Raw genomic sequence first — 24,995 nt, 5'->3', positions numbered from 1 at the left:
TTCAGAATCTTGAATCTTGACCCACCCCCATCATCAGTTTCTGAAATTCATTTAGATGATTTAAAGATTTAAAAATTTTCTTTTGCACATAATTTTTCTGGAGGAGTAAGCAGTGAGTACAATGAAGAAAAGGGGAAAAGGGGTAAGTTGTTATGGCCTTATTTTATTTTATTTGTATTATTTTTAGTTGTTACAGTTTTACACTACCCGAAAGCAAATTCTCTTTTAATGAAGTAGATTGCATTTTATACCGGAACTCAAATGTCTGTACTTTTAAAAACTATAAATAAAATGCATTGTCAAGCATGTGTTTACTTGTTGGATGATAGAAGGGAGGTTCCTCAAATATGAAATAAAGGAATCACGCAATAAAGTGGTTCAATTTATATGATGAATGGCAATATAAAATTTAAAACTTAGAATTTGAAATTGGAAAGAGTCACCACAGATTTTATTGCAAGACCTCAAGGACTATTTCTTGGTTTCGTTGTATGAGCACTCAACTATGATATCTCCATTTGAAAGAAATCCAGCTTTGTTTTTGATTCCTAAGAGACCGCTTCCATCATTTCTTTCCTGCGGATGCCTAACTGTTTAAATTCTTCTTTCATGTGGTTGCATTTGCTTGTGTTCCCAGCTGACACTGCCCTAAACAGCCTTGGAGGTCTGTAGGTGTCTATCAGGAGGCATTCTCTGGTAACAGTTGCTTAGCTACATTGCAGATCTTTTGTTCTTTGCCCATGGATCAATCCCACCAGGCCTCCAATAGTGTGAACTGTTCTTTTGATTGTCCCTCCACATCCTTTGCCCTGCCTGCTGCTAAAATCAGCATGCCAGGTACTAACTCACGAACTTTCTGCGTTGTTCTGATTTTTGTCTCATGCTAATGTGATACCTGTCTAATATAATTCATGGACTTCTGGGGCATACCCACTCCTTGGGCTTCTCTTTGTCGTTGGATAACTGTGCTCAAGATGACTTTTCATCAATGTGTATGAAAACATATTTTTCTTCTATACTAAGTGACACAATTATTCTGCTTATCTAGATTCCTTACTCTGCCCTACAGGCATATTTTCATTCATAGTTTGACAGACTTTTCAATTCTAATGACTACTTGGCCTATTTCCTTTATGTAATCCATGAAATCTTAGGCACACTTAAAAAAATTTTATCTCCCATATCATAAATGTAACTTTCAGAAATGAGACCAAAATGCAGAGCTCAACTCAGAAATATATGACCAGGAAAGACTTCTCCCAATCAAAAATGCTACTTATGGACCTAAATCAAGCATTTATAAAAACTGCACAAACTTTCTCAAGTAATCAGGATCAAACACATAATTTGATAATTGATAGTAGTTATAGTCAAGTTTTACAAATTCTTAGTTCTGATTCAGATACACAGAGTTACAGGACTTTTGTCACCTCCAGGGATGGCGAGCCCTGCCTCTCATTCCGAGGCAGACCATTTTCATGTCGGACCACTGGTTTTTTGAAAGATCTTCCTTTTAAAGCATGACAGCCTATCAGCATGTTACTTCCATCACTCCCAACTAGTTCTGGTTTATTCATTGAACAAATACTATTCAGTGCCCACTGTAGTGTCAGGTGAAGTATTAGGTATTGGAGAGGAGAGATGAAAAGACTATAATCACTGTCTGAAGACCTGTGTGATGAGATCCCACCTGAGCCTCACGTAAACAGATAACGTGAATGACGGGAGCTCCGCCATGACAGATGAATGCACCCCATAGCGCAAGCACAGAGAGCAGAGACCATCAGTCCTCCAGGGAGAGCTAAGGAGAGAGGTGGGAGGTAAAGAAGGAAAACTGGCTCATTCTATCCTCAGTCTAAAACTTCTTCGCCTTGTCTGCCTGATGGATGCATAGCAACCCTCGTGTTTACTTTAATTTGTCTCTTCTCCTAGGTACATTTATTTTCCTAGATTTTGTTCACCCTTTATCACTTCCTCAGAGAGGTTTAGCTTGACCTGCCTTCTACTGCCACCTCTGGAGAGACTGGTTCAAGCCCCCCACTTGCTCCCATGGCATCCTGTATACTCTGCATGTACCACTTATCACCACTGAAATTAACGACTAATGAATGTATCTCCATTTCATTAGCTGTCTATCCCTTGAGACTCTAAAGTCTAAATCATCTAAAATTATCTAGATTCTAGAGTCCCGCTTATAAACCTTGTGAAAGCAGGTACCATGGCTGTCTCACTGACCACATCTTCAGAGGAAGAGCAGATTGAAGGGCACAGAGGAACACATTTGTTAAGAAAACACACGAATGGTTAAGTGCACTGTTTCTTACACAATAAGAAGGTTTGATGTCCTTTTACCTACAACAAGCTCTGGCTGGCATAATGTGTAGCTAACAGAATTGAACTTATGTTCGCAGGTTTGTCCATCCTGCTTCTAGATCCATGGGAGGACAGGCCGCCAGAGGATGGCATTTTATAATCATGGATGGCTAAGGATTTGGAATTCTCTGTCAGAAAGGGTGGAGGAGAAACAACTGTCCCAAGGCCCTGAAGGGCAGTAACCATAGAGAAAGGATTCGGAACTCCATGTGGTCAGGCCCACTCCTCATTTATTGACTAGTGAATACATTAAAAATAAAGGACAGGGGTGCCTGGGTGGCTCAGTGGGTTAAAGCCTCTGCCTTCAGCTCGGGTCATGATCCCAGGGTCCTGGGATCGAGCCCCACATCAGGCTCTCCGCTCAGCGGGGAGTCTGCTTCCTCCTCTCTCTCTCTCTCTCTGCCTGCCTCTCTGCCTACTTGTGATCTCTGTCTGTCAAATAAATAAATAAAATCTTAAAAAAAAAAAGTAAAGGACACTCATGGAATTTGACAGTCCACATCTTATTTTTTATATGTCTCATGTGCTCAAAACCCAACAGTCTTTTGAAAACCATGGAGAAGCTCCTTAAAGTCAAACCAAATCATTGATCATTTCCCCCCAAATGCTTTCTTTGCCTCCCTTGGGATGGGCTTCTTTCACTCTGTTCCTTCCTCATTGACCCTTCACCTTTATCTCTGCCCACCCAAATGCTACACATTGCCTCTGCCATGCCTACCAACCCTTGCCCCTCTGCCAACAGGAAATAATTTCTCTTCTTGGGCTTCACTGGGCACTTTCCACTTGTTTGATGACGCTCGTCAGGAGGTCTTATATCGTAACTATGTACTTGTCTCATATACGTGGTAGGTAGATGCTAAGACGATCCCCAAGATACTACTCCGCAGTGTATACACCCTACATAATCCCCTCTGCTGGAGTGTGAGAAAGACATATGACTGGGGTGAGGTATCACTTCATAACATGTCATATTAAATGGCAGAAGGACCGTGCAAATGTAAAGTCCCTAAGCAGATGAATTTTGTGTTCATCAAAAGGGAGAATGATGTCACCATGGGCCTTACCTGATTGGGTAAGCCCTTAAAGTCAGAGAGATTTGAAGAATTCTCTTGGCCTTGCAAGAATAAGGTGCCATGTTGTGCAAGGGACCACATGCCAAAAAAGAGTGGGAGGCTTCTAGGAGCTGAAAACATTCTCTAGTTAACAGCAAACAAGAAGGTAGGAACTTCCATCCTACCACTGCAATAAACTGAATTTTGTCAGCAGCCCTGAGACTTAGATTGGACCATTGTCCCAAGTGACACCTTGAGTTCAGTGCTGCAAGACCCTGTACAGAGAATCCAGTTAACTAGTGCCTGGACTCCTAACCCACAGAAATTGTGAAATAATAAATGTATGTTGATCTAAGCTGCCACATTTGTGGCAATTTGATATGCTGCAATAGAAAACTAGAACACTCATCAGGTAGGTTGCCTCCAATATTCTGTACATAATTACATTCAATGAATTTGTTGAGCCTTCCTATTATACTTGACTCCAAGAGATTCCAAAGATGATTCAAAGAACAAAATTATATATGTCCCCAGAAACCATGTGACTTCTAGACTATACCCACTAAAAAAGGAGAGTATGATTTTTTAACTAGTCACTAAGTAGAGTCTTGTGTTTCATAAAGAATTGAGAGACATACATTTGAATCCTGGGTCTGTCACTAACCAGCTGGATTCCCTTGCACAAGTCAAAGCCAAGTCAGCTTCTTGGTATGTTATCTATAAATAGTCATTATAATAACTACTTCCTGTTGATAAACTTCCATGTACTGGGGACTGTATATATATTATTTTCAAATACAATTATATCACTGCCAGAGAGGTATTATGTTCATTTTACAGATGAAAACAGTGAGGTTCATAGGAAAGGTCAGAGACCTTAGATATAACAATCAAGGTCACGTGGTTATTGCAGGACAACATTAATATTTGAAGCTTCTCTGTCTGCAACCTGGGCTATTTCTCTTTAAAGTGAGGGGTTATTTTGTTACTATAAAGTCCTCTTTAATCAGATCATCCTGGAAGCACAGCCTGAGTGTGCAGTTCGCATAGTACAAGGCAAAGAGAGGGCCCTTCTCCCCTGCACCTCAGAAGTGTGTCACATCTGAGTTCTGTGGCGCTGTAAATGTGTGCAGTCGGAGACAATGACAGAGACCCAGAGCCCAGGCAGGGAGATTGCATGGGTTTAAGAACTCATTTACTTAGAACAGTGGAAAAGGAAGTCAAGCGTGAACTTCTGAGCTTCAAAGATATTCTCAAGGCCCATTTGGGAATAAGCATAAATCTTCAAATTTATCCAAAGTTTAGCAAATTCACAATGACAAATGTAACAGTTCCTCTAAATGGAAGTTCATCTCTTGGCAGTTTTGAAGGCTCGGAGAAAATGCCAGCAACAAGGACTTGGAAGGAAATAAATCTTTAGATTCCCTGAAAACATAGATAGTTATTATGGAAGACATATGGAGGACCCCATACTGCGTTGAAAAAGAAAATTTATAAATGTCAGCTTCGTAGCAGCGATGTTGGAAGGATTTAAGCAATCTACACTTAACTATGATGAGAAAAATATGCTGGGGGAACGCTTTTGCCATGAAGAACTAATTATTCTTAACCTGTGCTGTTTCTGGGAGGAACCGATGAGAGAGAGACAGAAGGCTCCAGAATCCAGAACAAGGAATTAGAATTTCTTTTCACCCAACAGATAACATTTAAACATCTTCTACTGTTTAAAAAAAAGTTGCTGAGAAGCAGGATGGTAAGGACCACAATATGGGTGTCTAAGGCAGGAGAGCTGAGTTCTGAGTCTGGAGAGGCTTCATTTCTTCATTTCTACAGTATAAACAGTTAATACAACACCTGCTTCCAGGCACATAGTGAGGCTGGAAGGAGACACTGCCATCCAGTCTTGCTTACCCAATATTAACCACAGACCTCTTCTCTGTCCCTTACAGCAGCAGGCATGGAGGCTACAGAGAAGAGTAAAACATTGTCCTCTCCCTCTATGAGCTTACAGATGGTTCTGATTTATGAGAGAATTTTATAAACTGCAAAGCATTATCAGAATGTTTGTCATTTTAACTCATTAACCAATCCAGGAGATTACTACTGGACACATTCGAAAAACATCAACAGAAGAATCCACTAAGTATTTAACTTTTCTCTTTTTTCTAATGATATCATAGTAAGAACTACTTATTTAAGAATAAAAATTGGAATCTGTATTTTTTTCAACAAAACCACAGCTAACATTGGAAAGTTTTTTTTTATTAATATTACTATTTCCTTTCCAAAAAGAAAGAAGTAATAAATAAAATTGCAATTCAAAACCAGGGAAAGTAGGGAGAGAAAAGGTATCATGAGCACTCCTTGTTTTCCTGGGGCGGGGTCATCTTCCCTTCTCTTCCTGAAGGTTCTGAATGGAGATGGTGCCAATTAGACCATGCCCTGGTTGGCAGCAAAGCCCAAAGCTAAGAATGGGAAGAACAGAGGAAATGCCAACTGTCAAGAGATTCAAAGGGATCTCAGGAAAGATACGACAAACATCTAATGAGAAATATACAACTTTTTAGAACTTCCATAACTAATGTCGATGAGGCAATATTGAAGACGAGCCTGGATTTAATAAATCTTAAAATTTCCACAGCTGGGCCTCCTTGCACAAGGCTGGTGGACCATTTTCTTAAATAAGGCATGGCGCTGGTCTGACATTAGTTTAACAAGGTAATTATCGAGTGAAAAATAGCCGCCGCACTGCTGTGAACCTGAATAATAACTCTCATAATTACTGATTTGGGGACCCATCTTTTTTAAATAAAAAAAATAGATCTCTAAGTACTAAAGCATTTTATAGGAAATACATGTGGGTACAGTGTCTAGAAGTATGGAGCACTATTAAGGATATAATTAGCAGTTTATTTACATAATCCATCAAACACCATTTATCATTTCTGTCATGGTTCTATTGAAGAGAAGCAAATAAGCACAGGGACTTGAAGCTACTTTACGTAGGTAAGCTTGGAAAAGTTGATTGTGACCAAATTTTGTAAGGCCTAAAAGTTGGACATTCCTAAATACCTCAACTGAAAAGTGAAGCAACATAGCTGACTTTATCAAATGCTTGTATGCTTTCACACACAGGACACGACACACATTTCCAGAGGAAATTTTACGTGAACAAAAGTACCTTTCACATAACTAACTTCCATTTTTGAACAATTTTCACACTTGTCTTAATTCTGAAACACAGACACAAATGGTCATTCTTTCACTGAGAACTACCTGAAATGGCTGATTTTTCCTGGAATGTGAGAGCGGCACAGAGGTATCTTGTGCATCTGTGAAGAAACACCCACCTGCATATTACTGACTAGGCTTGCCTCCTAATTCTAATCTGGAAGAATCCTTCTGGTTTTTCATTGCCCTCAATGTAAACTAACCCATCTTAGCATAGCAAATAATGTATTTTTCAAAGTAAAACACCAACAATAAAATTGCAAATAAGATTATTTAAAGGTAGGATGAAGTCAGACATCGGTACTTCCAGAAAAGTTTGTAAAAATAGTATAAAGCTAGGGGTGCCTGGGTGGCACAGTGGGTTAAAGTCTCTGCCTTTGGCTCAGGTCATGATCCCAGAGTCCTGGGATGGAGCTCCCTGCTCTCAGCAGGGAGCCTGTGTCCTCCTCTCTCTGCCTGCCTCTCCGCCTACATGTGATCTCTGTCTGTCAAATAAATAAATAAAATCTTTTAAAAAATAGTATAAAGTTCTATTTGCTCTAGATAAAATGGAGAACTTGTCTCATAAAAAGGGAGTAGTTTTATTACCATGTTCCCAAGTCACCTTTCTTACTCTTTCTGCAGATCTTCAAAATGATTCTGAACCTCAATTATTGTCAGTTTGAAGTCTTCCTGCGTTATCGAAAAGCCAAAGACACATGTTGCACCATGGAAGTTCTCTTCCAAGAGGAGATTAAAGACAGTACCAATTAGGAAAGCACAAACTTCACAAAAATAAATAACTACATCATGATGGTTGTGTGAAGCTGATTCTCTTGGACTGATAATAAAAGCGAAATACATGAAAGCACCAAATTCTACAAGCTCCTGAATTCAAATACTCTAACATGACTAACTTGATTAAACAATAAATATTCAAACACACCACAATGAGTGATTTCATCATGGAGACTTTCTTAATGAAATTCATCTGAACATCACTTAATACAGTTGGTAGATAATGCCAATTTAACCCGACCGCAACAAATGCTTTATTTTACTTCCCTTGCATAAACAAGGTGCATCTAAAACATGAAAACACAGCACAAAAGTGAAGATTAAGCTATACATCGACTTGTGGGGACAATGCCCCAGATAAGCTCACCCCACTAAACAAGATCACAGATCAGAATTACAAAAGGAAATGCTACACACATCTCAGCTTAGCACTGGTTTTCCAAATGTTTTATGTTTAAAAGTCATACCAATATTGCATTTTGAATAGAGTCTAAAAATATAGTGGTAACCATTATTAAGAACAAGTTCATAAACAAAAGCAGAAGGCATCTATTTAAAAAGATCTGGTAAAGGCCTGCAAATAGTAAAGTCCTAGAAACAATAGCTCACCAGATCTTTATCACCTCCAAGGCACGAGATTTTGCTCATTCGTTTTCTTATTGTCAAGGCAGAGAAAGCGGACACATGGAAAGTCCTTGAGAAATGTTAAATAGAAAATAGGCATTTCAACTGAAATTAAATACATTAAGATTCATTCAGGAAGATTCATGTACCTAGTTAACCATTGTTGAGGACTACTTATTCTATGAAATTTGGTGGCACAATTGGACTTAATAGATTGGCAGATTAACCAAGTGGTGCAATTACCATCCCATGGGCCAAAGCACTAAAGGAAAAAAAAAAAAAAATCACTCCTGGTATTGTGGGTTTGGTAGATGAGATCTTAATTTGGTGTTTAAAATGTGAGTCTCAAATCTTTGTTCTGTTTGTGGTTAAATTTCCAAATTGCTCTGTGACATTTCTGTTACTTCCTAATACAAAATGAGTTGCTACAACTTGAAATTGTGGTGGTGGAAACTTCTTAAAACGGGGGGAAAGCATAAGTGCAATGATGTGTCTGTGGTCTAAATAATCAAACCGCTTGAGTAATATTTATACTATTGACCAGCACTACGTCATTCATTCAGTCCACAAAAATTTCTGAAAGCCTTATATTTCCAAGGTGTTGTGGCAAGACGTTTTCTGTCATGGCTGTAGAAAATAAAGAGTCTCAGAAGATTAGAAAGAAGTCTTTGCCAGCCTGAGTCTTTTGTCTCTAAAGTATATCTGGTCACGCCCTTCTCAATGCCTCATGGTACTTTGCCAGCCCGACTCTTCCAGTGTTGACGTCATTGCATTAAATTGTGTTGTTTGTATGTCTCTCCCTTGTTTAACTGTAAGCTCCTTTAAGGCAGGCAATCAGGCAGTCACCACACCCATGTGTGTATGCTGAGCACCTGCACAAATGCTGGTGTAGGCAACTGTGGAATGCTTGCAATGGGGACTTTGGATTTAAATTCAGGGAGTCTTCAGCCTGCACTCCCATGCTCTGTTGAGCTGTTTCATTCTATAGATGGGCTGGTGAGTATAGCTGCTGAACACAGAGGTAAGACCACTGTGAATAACAGGGCCAGGTAAATCTTTTGGAAGTTATTTTCATATGATGGGTCATGCTTACATCCCATTGCATCTACTCTGGAATTAACAAGATTTCATATCTGAGAATGGACTGGGTTCTTTCCAGTAGGGCTCCCAGATTTAAGAAAGAAAAACACAGGACACCTAGATAATTTTGGATTTTAGATAAATGACAAATAATTTTAGAGCATAAATATGTCCCAAGCATTGCATTTGTATACTTACATTTTATCTAGCAACCCTATCTTTAAAAGGATGAGTAAATTGGAAGTAAAGAGGATTGAGTGAGACATTTCTCAATAATTTTTTGTTGGGCAGAACATTTATTTTCTTCATCCCTCAGATAATAAATACCACCAGCACCACCTGCCATTGTGATAATGAAAAAATAAAAATGCCACATTTGTCCTGTTACTCACTATGGTATATTACCATCTTGGTTTGAGAACCATAGGAAGTACACAGGAATAGGAATGCATTCTATGAAGCCAAGAGTCAGGAAATGCATGTGACAGGATCCCATGGATACCATAGTCACACAGTCTCAAAAACAACTATATAATGTCCATTTCCTGACTAATACCTCATTCATAACTCCCAAATAAATTCTTATGGGCAATCAGAGAGGCCTGACATGCTCAAATCTGTGTATCTGACAATGAATTTTAATCCCTGAGAAAAGATCCAACAATCATCCCAGATTTCTTAACAGTTTGACATATAAAGGGAAAATTAAAAGTCACCATCCTAAAGATCAATTATAAATATGATAATAATTATATATTTAACTTGTATGGCACTTTAAATTTATTCAAAGCACTTTTCTGTCCATTATCTCGTGTGACCATTAGTGTGGTATTTATTAGTGATGAGAGAATGGAATGTCTGCTCAATCTATTGTTACAGCCAATTTGCAACTTTTGATATCATCAATTTGAAACCACAAATGGGAAGACATTCAGTCTCTTTTTTCCCTTTCAGAAGTCTGTCAGTTGTGAGCTTTCTCTTAAGTCTTTTTTTATAGCTAGCCCCAGATTTTGTATTAATGTCACATGAATATTTTCTTTTTGAGCTACTTAGTTGATTATGTTAACTTAAGGTAAGAGTCTTAAATAGAATGAAATCAAAAGTAAATGAAAAAATTTGTGATGAACTGCCTTCCTTTCAAAAACTGTCTGCTTCTTTATGACAATGTCTGGCAAATAGCAGAAACTTGTTGAGTTCTGAATGAATGAATCAAGGAATGAATACAGGTGCAAATGAACTTCAAATGAAAGTCTGTTTTCGTCCTAACTTAATTTACTCCAAATCTTGCCAGCCTAATGAAGACTGCCGTTTAAAAGGGTCACACAAGAAAATCACAACTTCAGAGGCTAGAGCCACCCAGAAACCATTTAATGCCACTCCATGCAAAGGAAATCTTCCCCTCCCCCCAAGAATCATCTGAGACAAAGACATCTATGTCAGGATGCAACAAAGATGCCACAATCATCTGGTAATTAACAATCATGGCCTACTCTGAGTAGGTGCATTCTTTCCTCTAAGATACACTTCCTAATGCAAAGTCCATTTCCTTTCATCTGGTCATCAGTAAACAAAATATGGAGCATATAAGTGCCTAGCACAGTGGCTGGCACTCAATAAGTGTTTAACAGCTCCTTGTTCCCTGAGCAAAATAGAGAGTGGAAACATCACCCTTTTTTGAACAGGTCATCATTGTAATAGTTTGGGACTTGTTCATTTATTTTTTTAAGAGAAATTTTATTTACTTATTGTACAGAGAGAGAGAGATCCCAAGTAGGCAGAGCAGCAGGCAGAGAGAGAGGGGGAAGCAGGCTCCCCTCTGAGCAAGAGCCTGATGCGGGGCTTGATCCCAGGACCCTGAGATCATGACCTGAGCCGAAGGCAGCGGCTTAACCCACTGAGCCACCCAGGCACCCCGGGACTTGTTTAAATTGCCATCTTCGTCTTTAAATTCTTAAGGTTCCCATATAGAAAGAAGACAGGTCTGATTTGCCCAAATCCTGAGTTCTCCCTGCTATGTGCCAACTGACTGGATGAGTAGTAGGAATTATCCTCTATTTTAATCCCATGTATTTATTCATGCAATAAGTATTTTCCATGGGCAGCACTCGGCAAAGGTTACATGTTATTTAATCTTATTTAATCTTCACACGTATCCTCTGATGTTGGCATTATTATTATCTTAATGCTGCATATGAGGAAATTGAGGTTAAGACAGTTTAAGCAACATGCCTCATGTCCTTCGCATGCCTACATCACACAGCTGTACTGGAACAAAAGCTCAAAATGAATCTGCATGGATCCAAAGACCATAATTTTGATCTTTACCTTCATCAATTTTTAAACAACTGAGGAGTTCTCAGAGAAACAAAGTTGCTTTACAGAGGAAGATCTCAAGGGCCAGCTGGTACTTGACTCTTGAGAAAGCATAGGGTCTTTTGGCACCAGCGACACCAACCTGGGCCTCTTCATATCTGGGTGAATTCTATAGAGGCCTTGTTCATAGAAAAGACCCGCATGGATTGGAGCCATGTAAACCCCTTCTCCCCATGTGCTGCAGTGCACCCTTTCTGCAAGTAACTTTTTTAAACGGCCACATTTGTGCCAAGCAGCTACTATATGCCGTGTCAAAACACCTATGCATATATTCAAGGAGTGATTTTCCCAGAAATACATTTTTAATCATGCAATATGATATTAGAGAAAGAGAAAGTTGGGGAGGGGGAGAAATGCTTTCAGAATTCCTATATAGCAAGCACAATAAACACACAGCTGGATGACATGAGCCAATAAAAAGCAGGAGAAAAATAGTAACCAGAGATCGTGAAGCTACTTGAGGCTCATAGAATTTCTCTACCTTAGGGGGACACATCCAAATACACAACACATAAAAACACATATTACAAGACAAAATTGAAGAACTTCGTCAATATCGCAATGCTCTCAGAGATTTCGGGAAAAAAGGGATGTGAGGAAGCAAATGTTAAGGAGAAACAGCAAGTATAGGAATGGCTCCACTGAGGGGCCGATGGGCAGTGCTTCACAGTATCAGATGGGACCGGATGACTGAGGACAACAGAAGAAAATAAGGGCATGGGGGGTGATATGTCCTAAAACAATTTTCTTTTTTTGTTGTTGAGTGAAATGTCCCCCCAGCCCCCAGCAGTTACAGAGAAAAAAACATCAGTCTTGGACTAATGTGACCGTGTAAATGTGTAGTCTCGCGAGAACTCCTTAGTCCAGACAAAATATGGAAGTCAAGATGAAATAAGTATATGATCAAAAACTACTGGATCCACCAACCCAAAATTACAAACAACAGTTAAAGGATTCATGACAGGTGGCTCAGTTAATTAACTGTCCAACTCTTGATTTCGGCTCAGGTCATGATCTTAGGGCCATGAGATCAAGCCCCTCAGCCAGCTCCATGCACATCAGGGAGTCTGCTGGAGATTGCCCCCCCGCCCTGCTCCTCCCCCTGCTCATGCTCACTCTCACTCTCTCTAAAAAAATAAATTAAAAAGAAAAATAAAAATTTTAATGGATGAATGATAATTTTTTCTGAATTGTCCTAGATCTCAATCTGGAGTCAGAAATGCACACAGTAGAATTCAATCAAACAGTAGCTATTTAAGGAGCATTTTCAAAGTGCTGGAAACTCTGCTGAACCTTATAAACATCATCTCAACAAGCCCTCCCTTTTTGGGTGAGGTCACTGATGCTCACCAACTACACAAGTAGTAAAAGACAAACCCAGGTTGGAGCTCAGGTCTCAGACCCCAAGCCCCTGACTGAAGCCTTTTCCCTGAAAAGCAGGCCAATGGGCAGCGCCCTAAAACAAGATGGCTTTCTAGCAGTTATATTATTTTTTAACCTTACTTTCCAAGGCAATGCCAACCTAGACATAGTTTAGTGTTTGGAGTCTTCAGTCTCTCAAAGTAGAAAGCCTCACACATTCTCAATGACCTTCTGCTGTCTCTTCTCCTGCTGAACATAAACTATGCCCCAGAAACAACAGGGAGTTTCTGAGGAAAGCCTGCGAGAACACAGTCTCTTCTGTGCTGGAATTCAGTAGAAACTGCCCAAGAGAGGGCGTGTGTGACTCCCAGCAAAAGAGCGAGTCTTCGCAGCAAGTTCTGCACATGGAGCCCACTTGAAAAACTTCTCCACGACACAGAAGCTACGAGAATGCATTGTTACCAATAGTAATCATCAGTGCTGCCTACCGCATGCTTCAAATGGCCTGAGGCTCTCTGACTGTTCTATCTCACTTAATTTTCACACAAGCCAGAAACGGTTTTATGACATCTTGCGGAGGAGGAAATGGAAGTTCTGTTTATGAATCAAAGCACAAACATTCAAACATGTTTGCTACATGGTGCAACCCCGGGTCCTATTCAAAGTCATGGGAATCAGGAGAACTTTCTCCTTGCATCTCTCCCAGCAAAGAGAGATCTCCTGAATGGACCACATCTTTCCTACAGATGAAGAACATGGCCAGCGTGAACCTGGACACAGCCTGGGTCTCCTGGGGGATTACCTGTACCATCTCCCAAAGAAAGCGTGTTTGTGATGGTCACAGAGGGAGAGAGTGGTATAGGACACCATTCCTTTACATGCACAAAAAGGAGCAGAGAACTAGAAGTACTTGCTTGAGGCTCACAATGAGGAATCAACCTAAAAATGATCACTTTTGTATAAGATAGGAAAGGCAACAGCAGATCATGCTGGACTTAGCCTTATAAAGTAAACATACCCAGGGCATGAGAATGTCATCCCTCTGCTCCTCTTTGCCTTCTATGTCAAGGAAGACTTGGTAATTATTTGTGGCTTCTGTTCCTGGAAAATGTGTGAATTGACAAATCCATTTCTTCCCCTTTAGCTATGGGGTGATAGAGACATGAGATGGGGTAGGGAAAGGAGGGTGCCCTGGCTTTGACTTTGGAGTCAGCCGACCTGAGACCCAATGACTCACTGCTGGACTCACTGGACCAAGTTCCGTTTTCAGAAAGGATGCTTTTCAGCTCCAACTGTCTTTAACTACTGATCTGCTGACAAAGAGGGAATGACCTGTCTCAGGTCTCTTTCCCACTTGAGATTCCATGTCATACAGGGAGAAAACTACCTCTTGGAACTGCCCACTTCTCCAGCTGCTAAAGAAACACCTTCCTGATGTTTTCATCAGGTAGGGATGCACAGCTCAATTTCATGGCCTGCTAACCTTGTCCACCTGTCACCATGCAACACCAACCTCACCCCCTGTCTTTCAGGAAGACATCAGCAGTCTCCGTCTACTCCCATCATATTCCACCTGAGGAGGGAGTTACCCTCCCACCAGTCAGGAGGGGAAAGGGCTTGGGGACCAGACTGATGATCAATATGGAAGAGTTTTCTGAAAGAGAAGCTGTATGCTGCCTCCGAAAGCGTAATTATTTCCTGAATTATTATATTGCTGGTTCCCCCTTCTAGCTTAAAGTAGATCAGACTTTATCCTAGAACTTCTCTGAAAACACCAGCCAAGCACTATAGATTACGTTCTTCCCACTTTAGAAAGCCTCGTGATTTAGGTCAAGGAATTGTTTTGCTAACATTCTGTTTGGTGTTATAAACTTTTCCCCAAATGTCCATTATTCATTCAATCATCCATTCAACAAATATTTATTGAGCACCTATTGTGTACAACTTTCTGTATGAATCTGAGAATTCAGCAATAAATAATAGAAAGCTCGTGTTCACACGGAGATGACATTCTAATAGGATGGTGACAGACACCAAGTAAATAAGCCAACACATATTATAGGATTTACTGTAGCTTAGAGATAAGATATCTTAGAGCCAGACAGACCCTGTAAACACATAGAGATGGGAAGAGAAAAGGAAGGAAAAAAAATTTTTTTCTAGAAGAGACTAAATAAACTCCATCTGACATATTTCTTGGTACCTAAGATAAATGTAATTTGGGGAAATTCTTCGCATAGAGAAATGGAATAGCCACGTCTTGTTTTCTTTCGCAGAAACTCAGGGCTGTCAGCTCCCCAGGAGGTCTCGAGGAAGAGCTGCAGCCTGATGCCCAACACTGGCAGGTGTTTTCACAGCCTGGCACCCACTGCCTGGACTGCGAACGGGTTAAGGTGTCAGCGCCAGAGCTAGGAGCCCTGCATAAACAGTGCGTCAGGCGTTCTAAGCATGCTTCCTCTTCCCTGTCTCCCCGTCCTGTGCTGTCAATCACCTGTCACTTGCCCACACATCAGCAGCATTGTGCACATCACCAGGCTGTCAGCAAAGCAGCTGATGAGACTCGGCTCCAAACTGTCAATCATCTTTGCTTCTCTTCTCTGCTCGGGAAATATTTTGGCTCACAGAAACAAAGAAACCTGGACAACAATGGCTTATAGTCAGGCGTTTACTCTTGTGCATGGGTATAAGTAAGATCTTAAATCGGTGCTGATCATGCCTTACCCTCAAATGGTGCTGGGGTTGGGGGCTGGGCAGAAGGAAGACTGAAACCCTGTTGCGTTAGTATGATGTACTCTAAAACTGTAATTCTAGTTCCCTGAGCAGACCCTGATGGATTCACAAAGCAAACACAAAAACAAAAAACAAGCAAACCTCCCAAAACAAAAAAACAAAATGAAATGAAACAAAGAGACCCACAAGAACATAAAACAATGATAACTGGAAGTTATCTGAGCTTGTGCCTCTACAGAAAATAAGAAGGCTCAGAGGATGGATGACTGCGTGGTTCGAAATTATTCACCATTGATCAGGCAGGCTTTTGGGGAGAGAGTAATTGTTGGATTGCGGAGTTCATTTATCTCCCGGGACTTCTGAAACAGTGGTTTCTGCACCCGACTCTCCTACTCTCCAGGGCACGAGGCTGCTCAGGGGCACCCACACGCAGGAAAGCAAGTTCACTCTGCAGGACCTCCCTGAGCTAGGCTTGCCAGTGATTATGACGGGAGTCCTTATGTTGAATGCAAAGACATTCTAAAACAACCCACTGTCTGGCAGACCAGCAGCCCCTCTCGCCCAAAATACTTACCAGAAACATCCGGCACCCTTAAAAGCCCACAACAAAGACAACTAAAGAGATGTTCCTGGCAATGAGTTCCAATTGAGCAGCAAGTTCAAGGTGTCCTGATCTCCCCAGTTTGCCACTTGGGCAAAATCACCATGCATGTATTAGCATAATTAATCAGCTCATCATACAATAGATCCAAATACTACTAGGTTGTCCAAAGTCCTCTAAAGTTAAAAAAAAAAAAAAGGAAAAAACTCTAGTGCCTTTGAAACATATTTAGCAACAATCAGACTTTTAATCATGTTTCTCATGCGCCTTATTATTTACCATTGCCTAGTGCTCTGGATTGGCGGGTTCAGACACACGGTGGTTGGTTCCATCATCATCTCTGTGTTTGTGACATTTGGGATGTTTTACCCTCTGACAGATCCTTTCATATGTGCAACCTGATTTCTGAAAACACATCTCTTTCTGATCTAACCGGACATTAATTGGTTTTGTGCTGATGTTTCTATGTCTCTTGGTCTTATAGCACAACTAGCAAATCTGATCTCTGACAAGTTGGCTGAACCTAATCAGGACAAATCCGCTGCTACCCAAGGTGCCACAGGCAGTAATTTGAGGGTCTTTACAGAGTTATCCCTCGCTGGAAAGACAAGGGACTATAATTCTGTCAACACTAATCCAAAACTGTATGTTCAAGGCAGGAGTGGCCTCTCTCCCCCACCCCCAAGAAAAGATAGCACTTGTCAGATAAATACCTGAGATAATTGATAAGAAGAAATTAGGAAGCTGTGGCTGATGCAGTGACTATGAGAATTTCTTCCTTCCTTCCTTCCTTCCTTTCTTTCTTTAAGGAACCTTCAGAAGTGTAACATTGGGTGTACAGTGTCAGCTGTCAGGGATAAAGCAGGGTCACAGGGAAGAGGTGGACGGAAACTCCGCCATCCAGCTCCCACTTATCATTGGGTGACTTGGTTCATATTTGCCTCACTCGCTAAACAGACAGGTGCCTAAACATTCTCAGCCTCGAAGGAAAACTCTCTCAGCCGACTCAGGCTGCCACCCGGTGACAAAGCCCTGACGGGAAGCAAGAACCTCCTCAGGATGGGAGGTGTTACTGTCAGACTGTCAGCCCTGTGCTATTCTCCGAAGACCCCTGTGGTTTTCTTACAGGCGCAAAAAGAAGAAATATGAGAAAAATAAACTTCTTTCTTACTGTATCGCTTTGGTCCATCTTCCAAACAAAATGAAAGGGTTAATGTGGCGTCGTCTTCAAAAAACTCGGTGGCAAACGCGTCCCACCAGAGGTTGTCGCTATCCTGCAAAGAGACAGATCATTTATTTAACAGGCAAGAACAGAAACTACCTCAAAAGAGGAAAAGGAAAGCAAAAAGAAAGACAAACCCAGCCACCACTTGCCTGTTACTCAGCATATGTGTGTGGGTGTTCTAGAAGGCGGGTGGGCGAGCGTGTGGTCACTCCCCAAATTAATTGCCTCAAATGGGGACCGAATTCCAATTCAACAAATGAGTGAACGCGAACTGAATGAAAATTAATTCTCCAGGACATATTTGGGGAGATTTAATAAATGTACTTTGGAACACAATGTGACATTTCTTAACAAAAAGGGTTTACATTTCATGTAAAATGCATTTAACTTCTTTTTGGGCGCTCTTTCTCTCCGCTCTTTTCAGAATTTGATTTTACAAACAGAAACCACCATATCACAACCGGGTTAAGGAGAGTACATTTTTAAAAGATAATCAGTTCAAAAAGGGGTGTGTGTGACTTGTAGCCCCACCCTATGCAAACGTCCTATGAGATACAGATATTGCCGCAGACAGAAGATACATAACTGTCCAGGGTTGTACAAACACCCATCACATGCATATGGATTGTTCTCGAGGATTGTTTTAAGATTATAGGCAATCTTGTTGCCTTGTTATTAACATGATCATTAAAATAGAGCAGTTCAGCAGAATGCAAACTATCCATGTGAACTCTGTTTGTCATGGATTGAGTGTCTCCTGTTGATCCAGAAAACGCTTTGAAACTGTCCCGGTTTAAAGCAGTTAAAATCACTGTTAATCATTTGGGGGGGACGGGGGCTCCTATCAGAGTGAATCAGGAGGGTTATGCCAAGCATTATATTCTAAAAGGGGGCATCACAGCTGCCCTTGTGCTTTGCATCTTGCCCCATGTACCCCCAAATTCTTAAGCACAATCTTTTCCCAGAGAATAGCTGATCAGTGCCAAACTTTAGGAGGAGATGTCCTGCAACTGCCTGTCAGAGGAGGGAGGGGCAGCTCCCCACTCAGTGGCCCCCACTGCCATGGCCTGGGTGGAGAAACTGCAAGCCTCTCTTCTTCCCATTAAGTTGTTCTGCTTATGAGGACATTAAGTTGTTGTCATTGGCAGGCGTCAGGAATGAGCCTTCAGTCCTGGAAAGAATAATTAAGGGGCCACCAAAGATTGATGCTGTCTGTTCTGGTTTTCAGAAAAGCAACAGCTCAGGCAAATGAATTTTTTCATCTTTTTTTTTCCCCCCCCTGGCTTCCTCCCAATCACCACACCAAAAGCCAATACTTTTCTTGGTAAAATAAAGTACATATAAAAGCACCCAGGGGTGATTCATGGCTCCACATACAAACTATCTCTCCTCCCCCACCCCAAAACAAATATTTATTGAGCACTTATTACATGCAGGCCCTCAGAGCACACAGCTCGTTGAGCGATGGGTCCCTACCCTCAAAGGGCTCAAGCCCACGAGCAGGAGACACCCAGGTGAAGACTAACAGTCTCCCTCCAGACCCAAGACCACAGCATGAAGTCTGGGTGTCACGGAAGCTGTCAGAGTTTCTAGAAATATCAGTGGGCTTGGTTGGAAGTTGAAGAAGCAGCTGGGGAAAGAAACCCCATTTGAGAGCCTGGGTACACTGGTTTATTTTATTTCAAATTGCTACACAGATGGAAAAAGAATAATAGTTAACATTTATTGGGTGCTTACCACATGCCAAGCATTATTCTAAGTGCTTTATGTGTATTTTCCTCCTTACCCCCTCCCCGTTTTCTGTTTGTTTGTTGTTGGTTTTGGGTGGGGTTTATTTATTTTGTTTTTGGCTTTTTTTGTCCGTTCTCTCCCGTATAATTTAATATTTTTGTGAACAGAGGCTCTGTTTTGCTCTAAATGGTGCCGAGCCCATGGCACAACTCAATAGAAGTTGCTCAGTGAATGAATGAAGTCACTCCCGTTATGTACTACCCCTCCTTTACAACCTCAGAAACCAAAGCACAGGTGGTAAATGGAACTTGCCAAGTACAGTCAGCCAATAAATAGTGGAGCTGGGATTTCGACTCAAGCCCCTCTAACCTCTGAGCCCCACCCTCTGCCTGACTCATTTCTCTGGCAATCTTTGCCAAGGTGGTGTTTAGGACTTAGAAAGAAGGGGAGGGAGAATGAAAAGGGAATATTTTGTCTCAGATTGGTCTCTTTGTCCAGCTCCTTGCTTCCCACTGCCAGGGACGGTCAGTGTCCTGCCTCACACGGCAAAGTACCCCATGTGGAATGATGTCAGTGGCGGAACTAACGCCTATTGGCAGCCCTCAGACCCGGGCTTCATCCCAGCTCTTCCCAGCAGTGAGCATAGACAACTTAGTTTACTTTCCTGAGCCTGTTTCCTTACTTGCAAGTTGAGAAAAATAATAACATAAGAGTAATAATTTTCTTGCGGAGTACATGTGACAACAATAATCATAATAACAATTATCTTGCAGACTTGATGTGAGGAATGAATAAATTAGTGGGTCTAAAGTGCCCAGCAGAATGCCCAGAGCATAATGAAAATGAATAAAATGCACTTTTCCCGCCTCTACCTACCATCTTTAGCATCGTTTTTAAAGGAGGAGGTGTTGCATGTTCTAAAGAACCATATCAAAAATGCCCTTTATAAAAAGCCTGTTGATAAATCAAGCACGTTTCTTCTCATTCCAACTACATGTAATGCATTTGCCTGGCAATGACACCTGCCCACAACAGTTAGAACAGGGGTATATCGAATCTCTTTTGCCCTAGTGATTTCTCAAAGGCCTGTGACTAAATCAGACCCTGCACCTATATCTGCCTGTCATCTGACTCTGGGTTTCTGGCATTCCTGCTAGGAAATGGAGCAGTGAAAGGCAAAAGCCCATGGAGAATCCAGGCTGACCCGAAGGCGCTGGGAGCAAAGGAAGGACTTGGACTGAAGTAAGGGTAAAAAGTGTCAGGGAGGAGCCACACAGGGTCCACAGCACCTAGACACTCAAGGGTTGGCGGGAGCTGAGAAAGGCACAAGAAGGAGAAAGGCACAAGAAGGCACAAGAAAGGCACAAGAAAGGCACAACCAACTGCAATGGAACATAAGATAAGTCAGCATCTCAGGAAATGTCAGAACAGGTGTGGAGGGGGAAGGTTACATCAGGTGACTATATGCACAAAAGAATCACTTGGCTTTGCTTAAAAGAACATTTCAAAACTAAAAATGAAAAATGTAATTATGTGAGACAGAATAGTTACTATATATATATTTTGGGGGGGGGTTAGCTGATGAATGAATGAATGAATGAATGAATGGAATTCTTTAGCGTACCATCACAGACCCAACTTAAGAAACTCACTCTACAAAGTTTTCCAGACATCTCGATTGTTGCAATCCTACTTTGTCTCTTGGCTGATATTTCTCAAATGGCACACCAATTTTTTGATGCATTTTAAAATTGTAATTATCAACTATCCCTAGACACTCCTATGTAAAGCTTTTGAATTAGTCTTTAGTTAGGAGAGGATAGGTGTTTATGTAGGAAAAGGAATAAAAGGAGTAACGCTTTGACAAAAAATTGCTGTGAAGTATGGGTCAGTCTTATGTTGACTGTGTGTGAAGGAAGCAGATGATGAAAAAAACACATGTGTCAGGGGCCCTGGGTTAACAGTCGTATCCAGAACTCACTATTTTCTAAGGGCTTTACATGAGTTATACCCTCTTACATTCACAACTATCCAAGTTGCTACCAAGGGGTAGAGCAAGCAGCCTTTTGGAGAAGTGATATCTTTAACCTCCATGTCACAGTGACATGGATTCAACATGTGAATCCTGCCTCTTACTAGCTGGAGGACCTCAGTGAAGTCACCTGACTTCTTTGCATCTATTTGCTCATGTATCAAGTGGGAATAATAACTTCCATGCACTCTGAGGACTAAAAAGTATCTGCCTAGCACATAGTAGCTGTAAAATAAATGGCAGTTATTATTACTCATTATTGTTTCATTTGACTTTTAAAATAGTTACAAATAGACAATCCGAATTTCAGAAACTTCAAACTACTCAGTAAAGATCGAACAGCTAGAAAGTGGTGGTAAATCTGAAGTTCACTTACAAGTCTGTCTAACTCTAGTCCAACTTTTAAAGTTGATTTTATTTTTCAGCAAAACTATGAGCGAGGACACGGTTCTATTACCTGCCCCCACACCCACACAGCCTCCCACATTATCAATACCCCCTTGTTACAACTGATGGACCTACTAGTCCATGATTTCCTTCAAATAATTCTATTTAAAAAGTGATTTTTTCACCTTAGGTTGAAGGTGATGGTAGTTCACAAGTATAGAAGAAGCGGCCAGGAATGCCTAGAGAAAGTTCTGCCAGAGCAGATCTCTGATTCGGGCATTTTCAGATTTTGTTCCCTTTCCCCCAACTTCATGTGCTTGCTCTGAAAATCCACTTCCTTTTTATACACGTCTTGCCTCCACTTTGCTGCCTACTTGAGTTCCTGAGATCAGTTAGGCAATTTGATAGGAGACATTTGCATAATGATGAGGCTAGGTGTTCAGGCTGGCTGAAATGCACCTACAAAGGCTTCTGTGGAACCAAAGAAGAAACCTGTGGCAGAGGTCAGACAGTCCTGGGTGGTAGAAGCTCAGTTCTGAGCTCACAGCCATCTCATGAGCTGTGGGCAACAGTAACAGTTCAGCCCCTCCATTGTTCAGCTTTAGTCATCTCAAATGATATGAGCCTTGCAAAGGCTACAGGTGCTCTGCTTGGCCACATGGAAGAAGAGCAAGGGGCCAACGGAATTTAAAAAAAAAAAAAAAAAGGGACCGGTGAACATTCGGCAGTTGTACCTACAGGCTAGGCTCCCCCACCTCTTGACTGTAAACCTTGCGCCTCCATCTTTGGAGAAATGGAAGAACCACAAAATTCCCAGTTTTCCTTGCAAAGCAGGCAACATAGTCAAGGTTAGCAGCCAACCAGTAGGAGGTTGCATGAGTAAAGTTGCCAAGTTGTTTTGCAGCAAGGACTCCAAAGAGAAGCTCACCAAGTCTGAAGTTTGAGGGGGGATGAGGCTCAATCCTCTCAAATCAAACTGACTTGGAGATTAGCCAAGGAGTGCCTTGAGACTGACAAGTAGGTCAAGATCAACATTTTGGGACTTCCACGTCAGGGCTATGGTGAATGACCTCCAAAAAGAACCAAAGGCCTGAGGTCTGATTCCTAGATGTGTGGGATGGGTGTGCAAGTCTGTTACTAGCAGTTATAATAGGCGTGGCATTTGGAATATATGCCGTAAAACATTCCCTCCAGGAAAAGCCATTCTTACCACACTGAAAAGGGCCCAACATCGTCAGTTTTCTTATGTAGCCAAGGGACCTTGGGCAACTTATCTCTCTGAACCAAGGGTTCCTGGTTAACCCTCAGCTGCCTGCTTCTCTTTGCATATGTTGCTATTTGGCCTCCAATGCATAGTATACCCCAAGTTACAGTTTTTGCTCTCCTCTTCTACTGTCCCCTGTGCTAGGAAAACTTGAAAACTCTACCCCTATTAACATGTGAATCAAATGATAATTGAATCACTGCCTTATAATCCTCCAGTAAACTGGGAGATACTTAAAGGAGGGACAAGGCATGAGGCTTGGCTCCACCCTCAACAGAGCTCCCAGTTATGGATTACCCAATAAAGGTGTAGAAACATGGAATGAGCCAATGGAGAGGCTATACCCATATACCTCCTCAAGTGTTGTGGGAGCCTTGAGAGTCTACACTCAAAGGCAGGGGAACCAGGATGGTGTTCAAGCTAAGCCCTCTCTCTGTTTCACTTTCCATAAGCAAATGCACCACCCGTGCACGTGAGAAGTTCACGTGGAGACAGGAATTTTCAAAATGATCTCACATCCATATTGCTATGCACCACCTTTTGGGTAATTTTCTTGTCCTTTTCAGCAAAATGTTGGTTAAATGAATATATTTCACTGACTGTAACTTAAGGAAGTGAGGTTTTACTTTATTAATTTTTTAAAATAGAGAGTAGAAGATAATGTGAAGACCCATGGACCCATTATCTAGCATTAACAATTATAAAAATTCTTATTTTTCTTTTTAAAAGGAATTAAAAATTATAAATAAATATAAATGCCCTGGATCCCATATCCTGCTCTGTTTTTTTCCTCCCCTCCCCTCCCCCAGGCTCCCATAAACAACTGTCTTGTGGAATTCATTTGGCTCTTCCTACCCCATCTTTTATATTTATACACACATAGGATGCCATTCATATGTGGTCTTATTTTATGTTTTTAATATTTTATTTAAACACTTTCATACGGGGTGCCTGGGTGGCTGGGTGGGTTAAAAAACCTCTGCCTTTGGCTCAGGTCATGGTCTCAGGGTCCTGGGATCAAGCCCCACATCAGGCTCTCTGCTCAGTGGGGACTCTGCTTCCTCCTCTCTCCCTACCTGCCTCTCTGACTACTTGTAATCTCTGTCTTTCAAATAAATAAATAAAATCTTTTTTTAAAAAATGCTTTCATACATTAAGTTCCTTTCTTTAAACTTGCTTTTTTTTTTTTTTTTTTCATTCAATGTTGCTTTTTGGAGACCTATATATTTTATATATTAGGACTTCTTCCCTTATATAAGCTACATAATAGTGCACTGAATGAATGTAATATATTTTACTTAAGCATTTTGCTACTAATGATCTCTAGACAGTTTCTAATTTTTTGCTATTACAACAATGCTATGATAAGTATCTTTATAATGTCGCTTTGTGTATATGTGTAAGAAGTTCTCTGGAGCATATATCTAACTTGGCTGTACACAGGAAGAGGGTATGTACTTGTCTATATTTTGGCTCTCACACTGAGAGGTCTCTGTGCTTCCAAACTGAAGCCTTCTGGTCTGACTGATGCATGGGTAAAGAAGAAACAAGGTGCATTTCTAAGGAATGTCTTTCCAAGTGGGATCTAATAAGAGGATCAACATAATTACAAAACAGAGTCCAATCTGCCAGGAGAAGAATGAGCATCTAAAAGTCCAAAGAAGATGCAGTAATGGAATAATAATAAACTATTAAATTAAAAAATGAAATTAAGCAATTTGCCTATTATTCTCTTAAGGTAGAGTGTATCTCAGGGGTTTCATTAAACAAAAGGAGGATTATTTCTTGATGCTGACACAAGAACGAAAGCATAGGCTCTTCATGGTCCTTCCAAATAACTCATGAAACAGAATCAGCATGGGAGGAGGTGGGGATCCTGCTCTGTACACCCTGCCTGCCACAAGGCTCCTGATCGAACCATGCCTTTTCCAAGGAGACAGGTCCTCCCAATGCTTGCTGTCATTTGGTATCTGAGCAGTACACATTTAGTGTTCAGTGAATATTAATAAGTAAAAAGTGGATTATTTTCCCAAAGCTGGAAAGTAACAATAGCAGAGAGCAGCCTCCAGGTAAATAAAGATGAAATTAACTCAGCCTAAACACAGGCAAGGGGAGTGGTGTCGATAATTCTTGTATATTTTAATTAGGCAAAA

General features: G+C 41.0%; 1 protein-coding gene across 10 annotated transcripts in view; it reads right to left on the bottom strand.

Moving 5' to 3' along the window:
* LDB2 (LIM domain binding 2) overlaps nucleotides 1-24,995 on the bottom strand; it is a 377,310-nt gene that overhangs the window by 223,168 nt on the left and 129,147 nt on the right. For all 10 annotated transcript variants that reach the window (XM_044226055.1, XM_044226056.1, XM_044226053.1 and 7 more), the window contains exon 2: nucleotides 17,375-17,477. In XM_044226055.1, coding sequence (XP_044081990.1) covers nucleotides 17,375-17,477 — 103 coding nt within the window. The remainder of the gene's footprint in view (nucleotides 1-17,374; nucleotides 17,478-24,995) is intronic.

The sequence above is a fragment of the Neovison vison genome, chromosome 11 (assembly GCF_020171115.1).
Source record: "Neovison vison isolate M4711 chromosome 11, ASM_NN_V1, whole genome shotgun sequence".
In the NCBI taxonomy this organism is placed as follows: domain Eukaryota; kingdom Metazoa; phylum Chordata; class Mammalia; order Carnivora; family Mustelidae; genus Neogale; species Neogale vison.
Note: the sequence above shows the minus strand (reverse complement) of the source record. Positions and strands in the feature narration are given on the sequence as shown.